Below are 13,882 nucleotides of genomic sequence, written 5' to 3'. Positions count from 1 at the left end.
CTCCTTAATTACGTATTTAGATTTTAGCCTACAGCAAACTGGCTTATTGTTGCGATCTACTAAAAATGTATTTACATCCATGTTCATGGTGCAATTAACTAAGCTTGGTGAATGCGTACACAGACTAGTCTGCCTTTTAATTTTGCAGTAACATAACTCGCGCTATCGGATCCAACACATGAGAGCTCACATTTTTCCTTAAATGGAGATGTGACCTAATGGCAAGAGCTGCCGACTTTAGAACTGTGAAAACGGGTTAAAGTCCCAGCATCAGATTGTGATTCTGCAACACCACTTAATCTCCCCATGCCCCAAAAAATTAATCTGACCTTGTGTACTGTAACTAGTGCTCATGTAAAGCGTTGATTCCCTTTGGGCTAACTCCACACTATATAAACCTCCCCAAAAAAGGGACAAAGACTGTTTAAAGATTGGAGTGATGATCAATCGTGGTAAGGACGTAGGGAAAGAGGCCGAGGAGATGAACTGCTACTCAGGGCTGCAGCTATCATCAGTGCAGTAGATGCAGTTGTATTGAGGCCAAGGAGTGGGAGGTGTTGACAACACTCAAATTATGGGGAGCACAGTTTTGTGGTCAGTTTCTGCTTTTGTTTGATAAATTTGCCCCATTATAAGCTCACATTTATTGTGGATTATGAAGTACTGAAAAAGTAACCATGAAATGATCTCAAACTCCATCCCTGAGCTTAGTCCTGTCCTTCTCACGCCCCCAATCATTGTCATAAAGTGTTGGAGGTGCCCAGTCTTCAAACCATTTTGCTTTGGTAGGCTTAGAGCTAAAACAAAAGGTTGAAGACCTTGGGTCTGAAGTTCACCTATTAGGTGCTTGTGAAGTTTTAATTGTTGTTAATCAGTTATCTTGTGACAGGAGATCAAGTATTGGATAAGAGTAGAAAGCCAGAGGTCGAGCCCTACGCTCTACCTGGCCTTTGCAGTGAAGTCTCTCCTAACCGGCCTCTGCACTTAAGCTTTCTCTGTCATTAGGCCCTCGCACTGCACTTAACATCTCTCTGCCCTTTCACCTTGACTCAGATGGTGGGGAGCTACAGTTAAGATGGAGGCAATGGCGGCTCCCCCATTGGAGTGTGGGGGCGTCGCCCCACTGCTTTCTCGCGGTGCGAGAAGGCAGAAACATAAACGGTAAAAAATACCATTAACGTTTCTGCCTTCTAGCATTGCGAGAAATCAGAAGTGCCTCTGTGCCTGGTTGGGGGTGGGCGTGCTGGAGGGAGTGGCTTACCCACTGTTGTGGGTACTGACTGTTTGGTCGGCCCCAGGGCCGAACAAAGCAGTCATGCGCACTTCCCCCTTTTCTCTATGTCAACCTAGAGAAAATGGCTCAGCTGGGGCGCTCTCCGCTGCGCCTCACCAATCACAATGCTGCCATTGCAGCGTTGTGATTGGCTTGGGTAGGGGAGGGAAGCTGGCTGCTTCCTGTTCCCGCAGCAGGAACACGCGGACCCAGGTGCGCTACCGGTACTCCCGGCAGTAAGGTATGTTTAACTTTAATTGTTTTATTCACCACCCGTGAACCCGCCCCCCCTTTCCCTCCCTCCCTCCCTCCCGCAAGCATGCCGGGCGCCGCTGGGCCCCTGTCAGTCATGTATTCCCCAGTAGGATCCTAGAAAGCTATTTTGAGGTGCAAATGCACGTTTTTGTCCTGGTATCATGATATTTGGTGGGGAAAAGTGAAGGCAGCTAAATGGAGCGCCAGGTCAAAAAGAGACAAATCCCTGTTAGTGTCATTATATATAATGTAGGGTCAAATCTTAAATGGTTGTATAACTATTGTCATCTTATTACAAGTGTTCTGTATTTTCCGATCTGCACAGAGATCGGAATTACAATTTGTTCGAGGCATATGAGCTGCAGATCTATACACTGTGCATAGCTCGCCATCTGGTGTTTGGCCCGGATGTTTGCAGTTTGTTTTTCCCCTTGGAAAGTCTTTGGAAGTCACGAGGTTGGTGAATCCACCTTTGGTTCGTATTGCGCATGGGCTTCGGCTCCATCCTCAGATTGTTTTTTTCCGCCATCGTGCTCGGATGTAATACTTCGCGCTCCGGTTCCGAACATTTCCAGTTCAACGATCGACGCAAAAATCCTCGCTCATCGAGCTCCTTCAGATAATCATCTCAATCACCTTCTCTTCGGCACTTCTTCGATTCCGGGCGGCGGCGGCCTTCGGGCCTATTCTGGCTCCGGTCTCGGCTGATGGAAAGAACTCCCTTCAAGAAGTGCCCTCGATGTGGGTCCAAGTTTCCCCACACCGATCTTCATGAGGTGTGCAACCTCTGCCTCTCCCCTGAACACGAGGCCCGAGACTGTCCCGCCTGCAAGTCTTTTCGCTCTAAAAAGACTATTCGAGATCGACGGGCTAGACGCAACATGGCGCACTCATCGACCTCCGTTCCAGTCGAGATCTTCGGGGACGACGTCGAAGCTCCGGGACAGCTGCACATAGAAGAAGAGAATGACGACCTCGTCAGTGCTTCCGAGGCCGACGACTCCGATGTGGAGGACATCACCCCGGCGCTGAGGGTCGTGAGTACAATACCCCCTCCCACACCCACGCCGATACCCAAAAAGGCTTCGGTCACACCTTCGCCTTCGGGCCTAGGCAAGACCAAGGATACTGCTTCTCACACCCCACCTTCGGGCCCGGTAAAGAAGCCTATTAAGCCTTCGGGCAGCTCGGGCTCGAGCCAGCCTACCAGAGGTACCGAAAAACACCCTTCGGCACCGAAGAAAAGATCGGCCTCTACCTCGACACCGAGCTCCACACCAAAGCCCTCGGTGTCGAAACCTGCCCTCCCGGTGCCGACCAAACATCACAAGGCCCTCGGCACCGACACTCCCGCGCCGAAGCCTTCTTCGGCACCGACAAAAAAAATCAGAGGTCCCAAAGAAGCACGGCTTAGACAAGCCTAAAAAGCCTTCGGCCCCGAAAACTTCGGCGCCGACCGAACAACCAGTGTCGCAGGAACTTTTCACACCGGATCTTCTGCAAAAGACACTAACCAAGGATCCAAAAACTGGACATTTGACATTGTCTTCAAAAAAGAGACACTTGGACAAACCAGCTCCACCTCCAAAGAGGAAAGACACTGCTACCTCCCCTTTCAGGGTGCCTTCCCCACCTCCTCCACCCTCCCCACCTCCACCACCCTCCCCACCTCCACCCTCTCCACCCCTGCCTCATCGTTCCCCAACCTTGTCTCCTGTCCCAGACGATTTAGGAGACCCTTATTATGATCCAGCAGACGTGCCACAAGACCCCACCCCTACTGCATCTCCAGACCCATGGGACGACTATCACAATCCGGACATCCCAGATGTCCCACAGGATGACCTTTACCCATCTAGGCCATCCCCGCCTGAAGATTCCTTAGGCTTTTACCACCTATTACAAAGGGCGGCACACTACCATGGGGTGGAGTTGCATACTTACCCAGTGGAGGAAGATTTTCTCCTAGGCACCTTCGACAATGCACATAGGTCTACTGCCATTCTACCTATGTTAAAGGGAGTAATTAAACATGCACCGGAGGTTTTTAAAGTCCCAGTCAGGGCCAGGGTCCTAAACCCCCGTATAGAGAAAAAATACAAAGCCACCCCCACAGACCCTTCATACATTAAAGGCCCTGCACCATTGGATTCCCTAGTGGTATCTACAGCTAGGAAGCGCTCAAATTCTCAGACGAAGCACCACCACCTGATAAAGAGTCCAAGCTCTAAGACGCGTCAGGGAAGCGCACTGCGTCACAAGCCGCCAATATATGGCCTATTGCCAATACGCAAGCGCTGTTGGCCAGATACGACAGAGCACATTATGATGAGTTAGAGACCATCATGCACCATCTCCCTGAGAAATATAAGAATAGGGCTAACTAATTGATCCAAGAGGGAAAAATAATAACTTAATACCTCTACGCTGTGCCCTAGATGCTGCAGATACAGCCTCCAGGGCCATAAACACCAGTGTCCTTCTCCGTTGCCATGCCTGGCTCAGAGTTTCAGGTTTTAAACCTGAGGTACAAGCCTCCATATTGAACCATCCAGTCGACCAAGATCATCTATTTGGCCCCAAGGTTGATGAAGCCCTCAAAGATGAAAAAAGATACCGATATGGCGAAATCCATGGGAGCCCTACAGTCTCACACTCCTAGGCGCTCTTTTCGCCGCTCTTCCTTTCGGGGCACCGGTAGAGGCTACTCCTCGGATACATCCACGTCCTACAAATCCCCTCCTCAGTCTACCTTCACAAAAGGTTATCAAAGAGGCGGATACAGAGGCAATAATAATAAGGGCAGAGGCAAGACAAATACCGCCCGCTCTGCCACACCGCCTACCCAATGACTTTACCCCGCTCCCTCCAGACCATTCCACTCCGGTCGGGGGCAGGATACAACATTTCCTTCACGTCTGGGAGACTATCACCTCAGACAGATGGGTGACCCAAATTATTCATTCAGGGTATTGCCTAGAATTAACATGTACTCCCCCCAAACATTCCACCCAGGCAACGCCCAATGTCTCAAGAACATGTGACGTTACTAAAACAGGAGGTATCCTCCCTCCTGCAAAAACAAGCCATAGAGCAGGTCCCCATCAATCAAAATTTAGGGGTCTACTCCCTGTACTTTCTGATTCCAAAGAGAGACGAGACTCTACGACCTATCCTAGATCTCAGACCTCTAAATGCTTACATACATTCAGACCATTTTCACATGGTAACCCTTCAACAGGTTCTTCCACTCTTCTCCCAGAACGACTTTCTCACCACTCTGGACTTGAAAGACGCATACTTTCACATCCCTGTACACCATGCTCACAGAAAGTACCTCCGATTTGTAGTGGACGGGCAACACTACCAGTTCAAGGTGCTCCCGTTCGGGGTAACAACAGCACCAAGGGTATTCACCAAGTGCCTAGCAGTAGTGGCGGCACACCTCAGAAGACCGCACATTCACGTCTTCCCATATTTGGACGACTGGCTAATAAAAGCCACGTCCTGTGCAACACACCGCCGCTACACTCCAACTACTTCACCAGCTAGGCTTCACGGTGAACCACCAAAAGTCCCACCTGGTACCATCACACACAAAACAATACCTCTGTGCTACCATAGACACCTCAAAAGCCATAGCCTATCCCAATCCTGCCAGGATTGCAAACATAAAGGCTCTGCGTCACAAATTCATATTTCAACACTCTCTCCCAGCAAGAGTGTTTATGCAACTGATAGGGATGATGGCCTCTTGCATCTTGCATAGTGCCCCATGCAAGACTCCAGATGCGTCCACTCCAAGAGTGCTTAGCGCGCCAATGGAACCAGGCCCAGGGGCAACTGACAGATCTGGTGTTGGTAGACGGTCGCACCCATCGCTCTCTGCAGTGGTGGAACACCACAAACCTTTCCAGAGGTTGACCGTTCCTGGACCCGGTTCCACAAATAATACTAACAGACGCATCGCTCTCCGGCTGGGGAGCTCATCTATTACATCTCACAGTACAGGGCACATGGACTCCGCAACAGAAGTTACTCCACATCAACCATTTGGAGTTACTGGCAATCTTCCTAGCCCTAAAATCCTTTCAGACGCAGATTTCAGGCAAGGCAGTCCTCATTCGCACAGACAACGTGACTGCCATGTACTACATTCAAAAACAGGGGGGCACACACTCTCCACAGCTCTCTCAATTAGCACAGAGCATATGGAGATTGGCAATTCCACAGAAAATCTTTCTCCTGGCCCAACATGTCCCAGGAGTCCAAAACACCGTGGCAGATCTGCTCAGCAGACAAACACAACAGACAAAAAATGCCCAAGCTTCGCCGCCAGATATCCACACCCATTGTCCAAAGGCAATGCGATATGGATGAACTGGTCAAACAAATTTGTATACGCCTTTCCACCTCTCCCACTAATTCCATTAGTGGTGCGAAAGCTACAACAGCATTCCCTAACGCTGATCCTAGTAGCTCCAACATGGGCCAGACAACCGTGGTACACCACACTGCTGGAACTCTCAGTAGTACCACACCAAAAGCTACACCTCTCACCATGCCTCCTAACCCAGAACCATGGAGAGATCCGGCACCCGGACCCAGCTCAGCTCAACCTTGCGATCTGGCTCCTGAGGTCCTAGAATTCGGATACCTTAACCTTCCCCCTGATTGCATGAATATTATCAGGGAAGCTGGACGCCCTACTACTAGGGCATGCTATGCTGCAAAGTGTAAAAGATTTGTTGTTTACTGCCACAACAACACAATCGATCCTCTAAATGTGTCCATACAGCGTATTATATGTTACTTGCTCCATCTCCAAAGGTGTAACCTAGCATATACATCCATTCGGTTACACCTCGCAGCAATTGCTGCTTACTTACAAAACGGGCAGCACCTATCACTTTTCAGGGTGCCTGCCATTAAAGCCTTTATGGAAGGCCTCAAAAGAGTAATTCCACCTAGAGTACCACCCTTACCTGTTTGGAACTTGAATATAGTTCTCACAAGGCTAATGGGACCCCCTTTCGAACCATTACATAAATTTGAGCTGCAATTTCGCACATGGAAAACAGCATTCCTAGTGGCCATCACTTCCCTTAGAAGGGTTAGTGAAATACAAGCACTCACCATACAGGAACCTTTTCTTCAAATGCATCATAACAAGGTGGTACTCCGCACCAACCCAAAATTTCTACCCAAAGTCATTTCTCCCTTCCATCTAAACCAGTCGGTAGAATTCAGTCTTTTTCTCACAACCTCAAACCGTTGCGGAAAGGGCTTTACACACACTGGATGTTAAAAGGGCCTTACTTTACTACATCCAAAGAACACAACCTTTCGGAAAAACCAAACAGCTATTTGTTTCTTTCTCTCCACCACATAAAGGCAACCCTATTTCTAAATCAGGGATAGCTAGGTGGATTGTAAAATGCATACAGATTTGCTACCACAAAGCAAAACGAACGCTATCTGTTCCCCCTAAAGCCCACTCTACAAGGAAGATAGGGGCTTCTATGGCTTTTCTAGGAAACATACCACTAGATGACATCTGCAAAGCAGCGACATGGTCAACACCGCACACCTTCACAAAACATTACTGTGTAGATGTGCAAACCAAGCAACAAGCTAGTGTGGGCCAAGCTGTACTAAAAACACTGTTTCAAACGACTGCAACGGATGCCAGTGGTCGCCGCTAGGGTTGGGTACTGCTATATAGTCTATGCACAGTGTATAATCTGCAGCTCATATGCCTCGAACGGAATATGCTACTTACCAGTATGCATCTGTTCTTGGCATGTAGAGCTGCAGATCTATACACGCCCACCCGCCTCCCCGGCTACCTGTATCCGTTCCAGTTTATCTTATTTAGATACAACACACATGGGTTTCTTTACTGTTATCACTACGCTCCATCTTTCCCTGCTGGCGAAAAACAACCTGAGGATGGAGCTGAAGCCCATGCGCAATACGAACCAAAGGAGGAATCACCAACCTCGTGACTTCTAAAGACTTTCCAAGAGGAAAAACAAACTGCAAACATCCTGGCCCAACACCAGATGGCGAGCTATGCACAGTGTATAGATCTGCAGCTCTACATGCCAAGAACAGATGCATACTGGTAAGTAGCATATTCCTTGTGTTATTGCCACATTCGCTGCAATATTCCACAGGGAACGCGTGCCAAAATTTACCAGATAGCACTGATATCCGCTCGCAGGATTCCATTTTAATTGTCAACTTGTAACAGGAGACGTTATGGCACATGTTACATTCCTACTCCCTGCTCATGATATTGGTTTTTAAAGGTGCGATAGTTATCACAGTCTCCGCGGGCCACCACCATTCACAGTTTGATCAATCCACATTCATCAGCCATTGGATGGTTGTAGCTGAAGTTCATGACTTGTAGATTTTCATCTGTGCAATGGCAAACTGTAACTTCATTGGGGCAGCAGGAAGATGCGTGCTGATTGGGAAGGTAGCAGTTTTCCTCTTTGTGTTGTATTAAGACATGGTGTCTGCTGCCGATAATGCATCTGCTTTTAGGGACGTAATCCACTTTAACCTTTTCTTTCCCCTTTACTTGGAGACCATGGAGCACAGTACGAGATGCCCACCCACCAAACCCCCTATCTCGCTGAATTGATGACGCGAAAGGTTCTATTTCCCTTCCCCCTGTCCCCCCACACACACAATAAAGCTAGGTTGGCTTGTTCAGGTGAGGCTCGTGCGGCATGTCACGTTGTGTGCTTTTGCCTGGAGAAAGAGGAGTGCGGAATGACGGTTTGTTTACCGCCCTGCTCTCACTTATGATTTTGGCACAGGGTGGATCAAGGAGCCCAACGGCCCTACACTGCGGGATGAGTCCTCGGCTTCCATTGTTGCATCCATTGATGCTGCAAGTGCTGTGAGGAGGGCACAAGGCCTGAACGCGAAACCCACACTGAGTCTGTCTTTAGGTTTCCCTCTTTGTCCTTCTCTCTGCATGTTTACTGCTCACAGAGCCCATTTCCTCCACCCAAAACTTTTATAGTTCCCCCTCTTGGTGGTCCAGGCGTATCCTCTGATTCTGAGCACATTTGACCTAGTCCTTTTTAAAGTGGCTTCACCTGATACCCGTGTCCAAAGGCGCTGCACGGTACAGAATAAGTCATCCTCCACTAAACTGTTGGGGTGGTTATTCCCTAGGACTGTCTCCATATTTGTGGTGTAGGGTTGATTGTCACTTCTCTGGGTTTTGTTACAAGGAAGGTTCCTCAATAGTAGTTGTTCTGAGAGCAACCAAGAACTGCAAACCCTGCAGGCTAACTTGGGTTATGGTTGTACACTCAGATTGTTGTACCACGTTTTTGCATGTTTCTGATGTGAAAAAATATACTACATATGTGTGCCTGGGCCTTGGACAATGCTCACTTAAGTGGTGTAATGGATTGCCGGACTTTTCTCAGCGAGGTGTGATTCGGTTAGTTTGCTAGTGTCTGACGCGTCCACAAATGAAGGGTCGTGAGGGACTCCCTGGAACTCAGCTATTTGCGGAAAAGGTTGTCTTAATGTTTGCCCTTCTCAGCGACTGATCCGATAGTCGCCGTTTGCAGGTGCTGTATTTGCAGTAATTCGTTTGTTTCATACCCTCATAAATAAACATTTACTTTTGGGGGTCATTTTATGGCTGTGGAGAAGACTTTTGCAATCTACATTTGTGATTCCGGTTTACAGGCTTAGAAGAGGCATGAGAAAGAGAGCACCAGGGAAAGCTGAAAGCATGGAAGAGAGAAAGAGTGCACTACATAGAAATGTGAGAAGGTGCGTGTGCGCATGTGTATATGAGAGAAAGAGTATTCCGAGCTGGGAGAGATAGAAGACAGTTGTGATAGAGATATGCATAACAGAGGTGAGAGGGGTAGCAAAAGAGACATGCAGGAAGGAGACAGGAAAATAAAAGGAGAAAACAGTAAGTAAGATGGTGAGAACTAAAGGTGTCCAGTGAGATGGGTGTATTAAAATTGTAGGCTGGTGAGAGACCGCTCAGAGTGAGCGTGGGCGACAGAAGAGAGAAAGAGACCTATGATTGAAAGACAGACTAGAAAGAGGCAACTGAGAGAGTTTGGAAGGATAGACAAATGGACAATATAAACTGGTGAGAGGTTCTTTCTCAAATTTGCTTAAAAATGCACCATTTGTCCACTCTTTTTTTCAAACCATGTAACTGGCCACACAAATATCGTAATATAGTATTCCAGTCACGAATACATACGATCACTCGTTTACACATCCTGTGCTTGTTACTGGCCTGTCCCACAACAAATCAAGTCCATAGAACATGCTGCTTCTATAATGAATGACTGCTTGCTTATACTTGTGAGTCACTAGCCTTCATTCATAGTTGGAACCTTGGATGCCATCACTTTTTAGAAACCAGCCACGTGCCTGTATCTGTAAACCCAGCAACAGCGAGTACCCATTGCACAGGAAGTTCTTTCTACTTAGCGAACCTCTACACATACAGCACAATTGAAGAGTATTAATTTTGCTCACAGTTATCAAGGAAGAGAAATGGTATAAATCTGCAGTAGTTGCAAAGTGGCACAAAGCATCATTGATAAATCTTTCTTTTTTACGTGGCGCTGATATTCTCTTTTTTTCTCTTCCTTTACAGAGCAGCAAGGTGGTTTCAGGGGGGGCCGAGGCAGAGGATGGGGTGGGCGTGGCAATCGCAGCCGAGGCCGGATCTATTGAAACTGGAGTTTGGGACACACTCGCTCTCTCGCTCTGTCGCAAGGACATGCCATCGACAACTGTAACACAACCGCCGGTGAAAGAAGCGTAGGAAGCACACCAACAAGGACTGCCTTCAGCCCCACACTTCAAACGAATCTTCTTTCTATCTTTTTATGTAAGACGTTCCTTTTGTAACGGAGCATAGATTGAGGACTGCCTAACCACAAATGTATTTTATGAAGTCAGATTCCACATCGTTCGAAGAGGCTGTGCTGCTCTTTTTTTAATTTTATTTTTTCGTGTGTCTTTGTAAAAGTTTTGAACATGATAGTTGTATGATTTTTGAAACGTTATTATTAAAACCTAAAAACCCACTCACCTAGGTACAAGTAATATAATTGAACCTGACTGTTTAATTTGACACATTGGCGAGAAGGCAAAACAATTGCAACTTCTCAGATGGGCAATTGTGACCAGCCATGATCATGCATTCCGGTTGGACAGTGTAAGCAGGGAAGGTGTGCTTACACTGTGTCCTAAGTAATTGCAGTACGAGTACTCCCAGCTTCTCGCCATTGAAAAGTGATGCCAGAAACACAAGTTTAAAAGGTGAATTACGAATGCTCTCTTCTCACCTGATTGGCTCATACAAAACTGCCATCTTGCAAATGATCAGATTGGGGACAAAGGAGAGGGTTCAGGGTTCAAGCTAGTGACTATTGAGTTATAGTTTGATTTATTGCACCATTTCTGGCTTAACTCCTGATAGCGAAAGCTGAAGCGCTGCTCTAGTGTCTACTGCTTAGAACTGAAATTAGTAAATGAATGCCCAGTAATTGCCGATTACTGGCTTACGTGCATAATGTGCCAGGCATTGTGTGGTCCTGCAACCCCATGCGTAGCTAGTTTTTGGTTGCATGGAATCATTTAGCTGTGTCAGCACTTTGTTTGACGTCATCACATTGGGCAATGAGCTTCCCCACCTTCCAAATAATCTCAAACCTCGTCTGCATTGAGTATTAATGGTCTTTCGCATGTACAGGATTTTCCCACCAAGGAGTGTTTTTTTCACAGTCCCTGCATCCAAGTCACTTCTTTTAATTCATTTGTTGTTAAAATGCAGAGTTTCATATTTTATGTATAAAAAGAAAAGTTTTGCATTTTGGAAAAAAAATAGGTAAAATCAGATGACCGCAAAAGTATGAATAGTTGACTTTTGAAATGTAAAAAATATGTTCATAGAAAAGTAAGTTAGTAGAAACCATCATTTAAATAAACGCGGTTTATCGTATTTGCTTGGTGGTATTTTTTTCTTTATAGCCATTGTCTTACTTTAGCATGGAAACATTTGGTTTGAAAAAGATTGTGAGTTTTCTTGTTGCAGATGTTTTTAATTTTTTTCTAAGGCATATTTAAGAATGGTTGAAATATTTAGGGTGCTTATAAATTGTTTCTCATATTTTGCTCGTGAAGGCGCTGGTTCAGCATTTTACTAAATTCAAGAGCTTCTCCTTTGAGAATGTTCTCTGAACAAGTCCTATGTAACTGTAGGTCTTGTGGGAGAGGTGAAACTCTGAGACTAATTAGCCTTTAGCGGCAAGAGATCTTGCCTTGGTATAGCTGGCATGCTTTCTATTCCCAAGTGGGCCAAATGCTGGACTGTTGTTCAGATGGTTGATCTTTTATCAAACAGGGAAAAATATGTGTCACTGTACAGTAATTCATGCAAATTGTTCTCAGGTGCCTACACAATTATCTGTGTGTAACTGCCATGTTTTCAATTGTAATTACTTTTGCAGTGAGACATTGTTGTGAGTTATAGGCCTGAACATTAATTAATTATTTTAATAGAAATGCCCTCTGTAAGCAGCGTTGGTGACCTACTGAGATGTTGAGGCCTCCCAGAAGTGTTTTCCCTGATCAGATTATGCACAAATGCTAGAGCGATAGTCTTTGTGTATGGTTGAGATTCTGCTTACTATGAAATTCTGGATTTTTTTGAATAGACGAGAGTATACTCTAGACTAGAGTAATAGATTTGTTTTCAAATAGATTTTTTTTTCAATTAGAATCCAAACGCACAATAAAGCAAACAAATGTAATGACTGTATGCCTAAAATCTTAGTCTTACATGGATTTCGCTGACTGGTGTAGTAAGGATTAACGTTTATAGTATATATTAACAGTTCGAGGCATATGAGCTGCAGATTATACACTGTGCATTGATCGCCATCTGGTGTTGGGCCCGGATGTTTGTAGTTTGTTTTTCCTTTTGGAAAGTCTTTGGGAGTCACAAGGTTGGTGACTCCTCCTCTGGTTAGCATTGCGCATGGGCTTCGGCTCCATCCTCTGATTGTTTTTTTTCCGCCATCGGGCTCGGATGTAATACTTTGCGCTCCGGTTCCGAACTTCCCAGTTCACCGATCGACGCTCAAATCCTCGCTCATCGAGCTTCTTCAAAGATATAAATCATCTTCTCTTCGGCACTTCTTTGATTCCGGTGGTAGACGGCGAACTTCGGGCCTATTCCGGCTCCGGTCTCGGCTGATGGAAAGAACTCCCTTCAAGAAGTGCCCTCGATGTGGGTCCAAGTTTCCCCACACCGATCTCCATGAGGTGTGCAACCTCTGCCCAGAACACGAGGCCCGAGACTGTCCCGCCTGCAAGTCTTTTCGCTCAAAAAAGACCATTCGAGATCGACGGGCTAGACGCAACATGGCGCACTCCTCGACCTCCGCTCCAGTCGACATCTTCGGGGACGACGTCGAAGCTCCGGGACAGCAGGACATCGAACAGGAGGACGACTACCTCGTGAGCGCTTCCGAGGCCGACGACTCAGATGTGGAGGACATCACCCCGGCGCAGCGGGTCGTGAGTACAATTCCCCCTTCCACGCCGATACCGAAAAAGGCTTCTGTCACACCTTCGCCTCCGGGCCTAGGCAAGACCAAAGACACTGCTTCTCACACCCCACCCTCGGGCCCGGTAAAGAAGCCTATTAAGCCTTCCGGCAGCTCGGGCTCGAGCCAGCCGACCACCGGTGCCGAGAAACACCCTTCGGCACCGAAGAAGAAATCGGCCTCCACCTCCACACCGAACCCGGCACCGAAGTCTTCGGTGTCGAAACCTGCTCCTCCGGCGCCGACCAAACATCACAAGACCCTCGGCACCGACACTCCCGTGCCGAGATCTTCTTCGGCACCGACCAAAAAAACGGAGGTTCCAAGGAAGCACGGCTTCGACAAACCTAAAAAGCCGTCGGCCCCGAAACCTTCGGCGCCGATCGAACAACCAGTGTCACAGGAGCTTTTCACATCGGATCCTTTGCAAAAAAACCCTCACCAAGGATCCAAAGACTGGACACTTGACATGGTCTTCAAAAAAGAGACACTTGGACAAGCCAGCTCCACCTCCAAAGAGAAATGACATTGCTACCTCTCCTTTCAGGGTGCCTTCCCCACCTCCTCCACCCCCTCCACCTCATCGTTCCCCCACCTTGTCTCCTGTCCCAGACGATTTGGGGGACCCTTACCATGATCCAGCAGATGTGCCACAAGATCCCAACCCTACTGGATCTCCAGACCCATGGGATGATTATAACAATCCGGACATCCCAGATGTCCCACA

General features: G+C 47.2%; 1 protein-coding gene across 1 annotated transcript in view; it reads left to right on the top strand.

Moving 5' to 3' along the window:
* The window catches only part of API5 (apoptosis inhibitor 5), a 111,036-nt gene extending 99,490 nt beyond the window's left edge, over window positions 1–11,546 (top strand). The window contains exon 14 of the mRNA XM_085643466.1: window positions 10,194–11,546. Within this exon, the coding sequence (XP_085499592.1) occupies window positions 10,194–10,273 (80 nt within the window). The 3' untranslated portion in view covers window positions 10,274–11,546. The remainder of the gene's footprint in view (window positions 1–10,193) is intronic.
* Window positions 11,547–13,882: the final 2,336 nt, after the last annotated feature.

The sequence above is a fragment of the Triturus cristatus genome, chromosome 3_1 (genome assembly GCF_964204655.1).
Source record: "Triturus cristatus chromosome 3_1, aTriCri1.1, whole genome shotgun sequence".
Classification (NCBI taxonomy): domain Eukaryota; kingdom Metazoa; phylum Chordata; class Amphibia; order Caudata; family Salamandridae; genus Triturus; species Triturus cristatus.
This window is presented reverse-complemented; position numbering and strand designations above follow the sequence as displayed.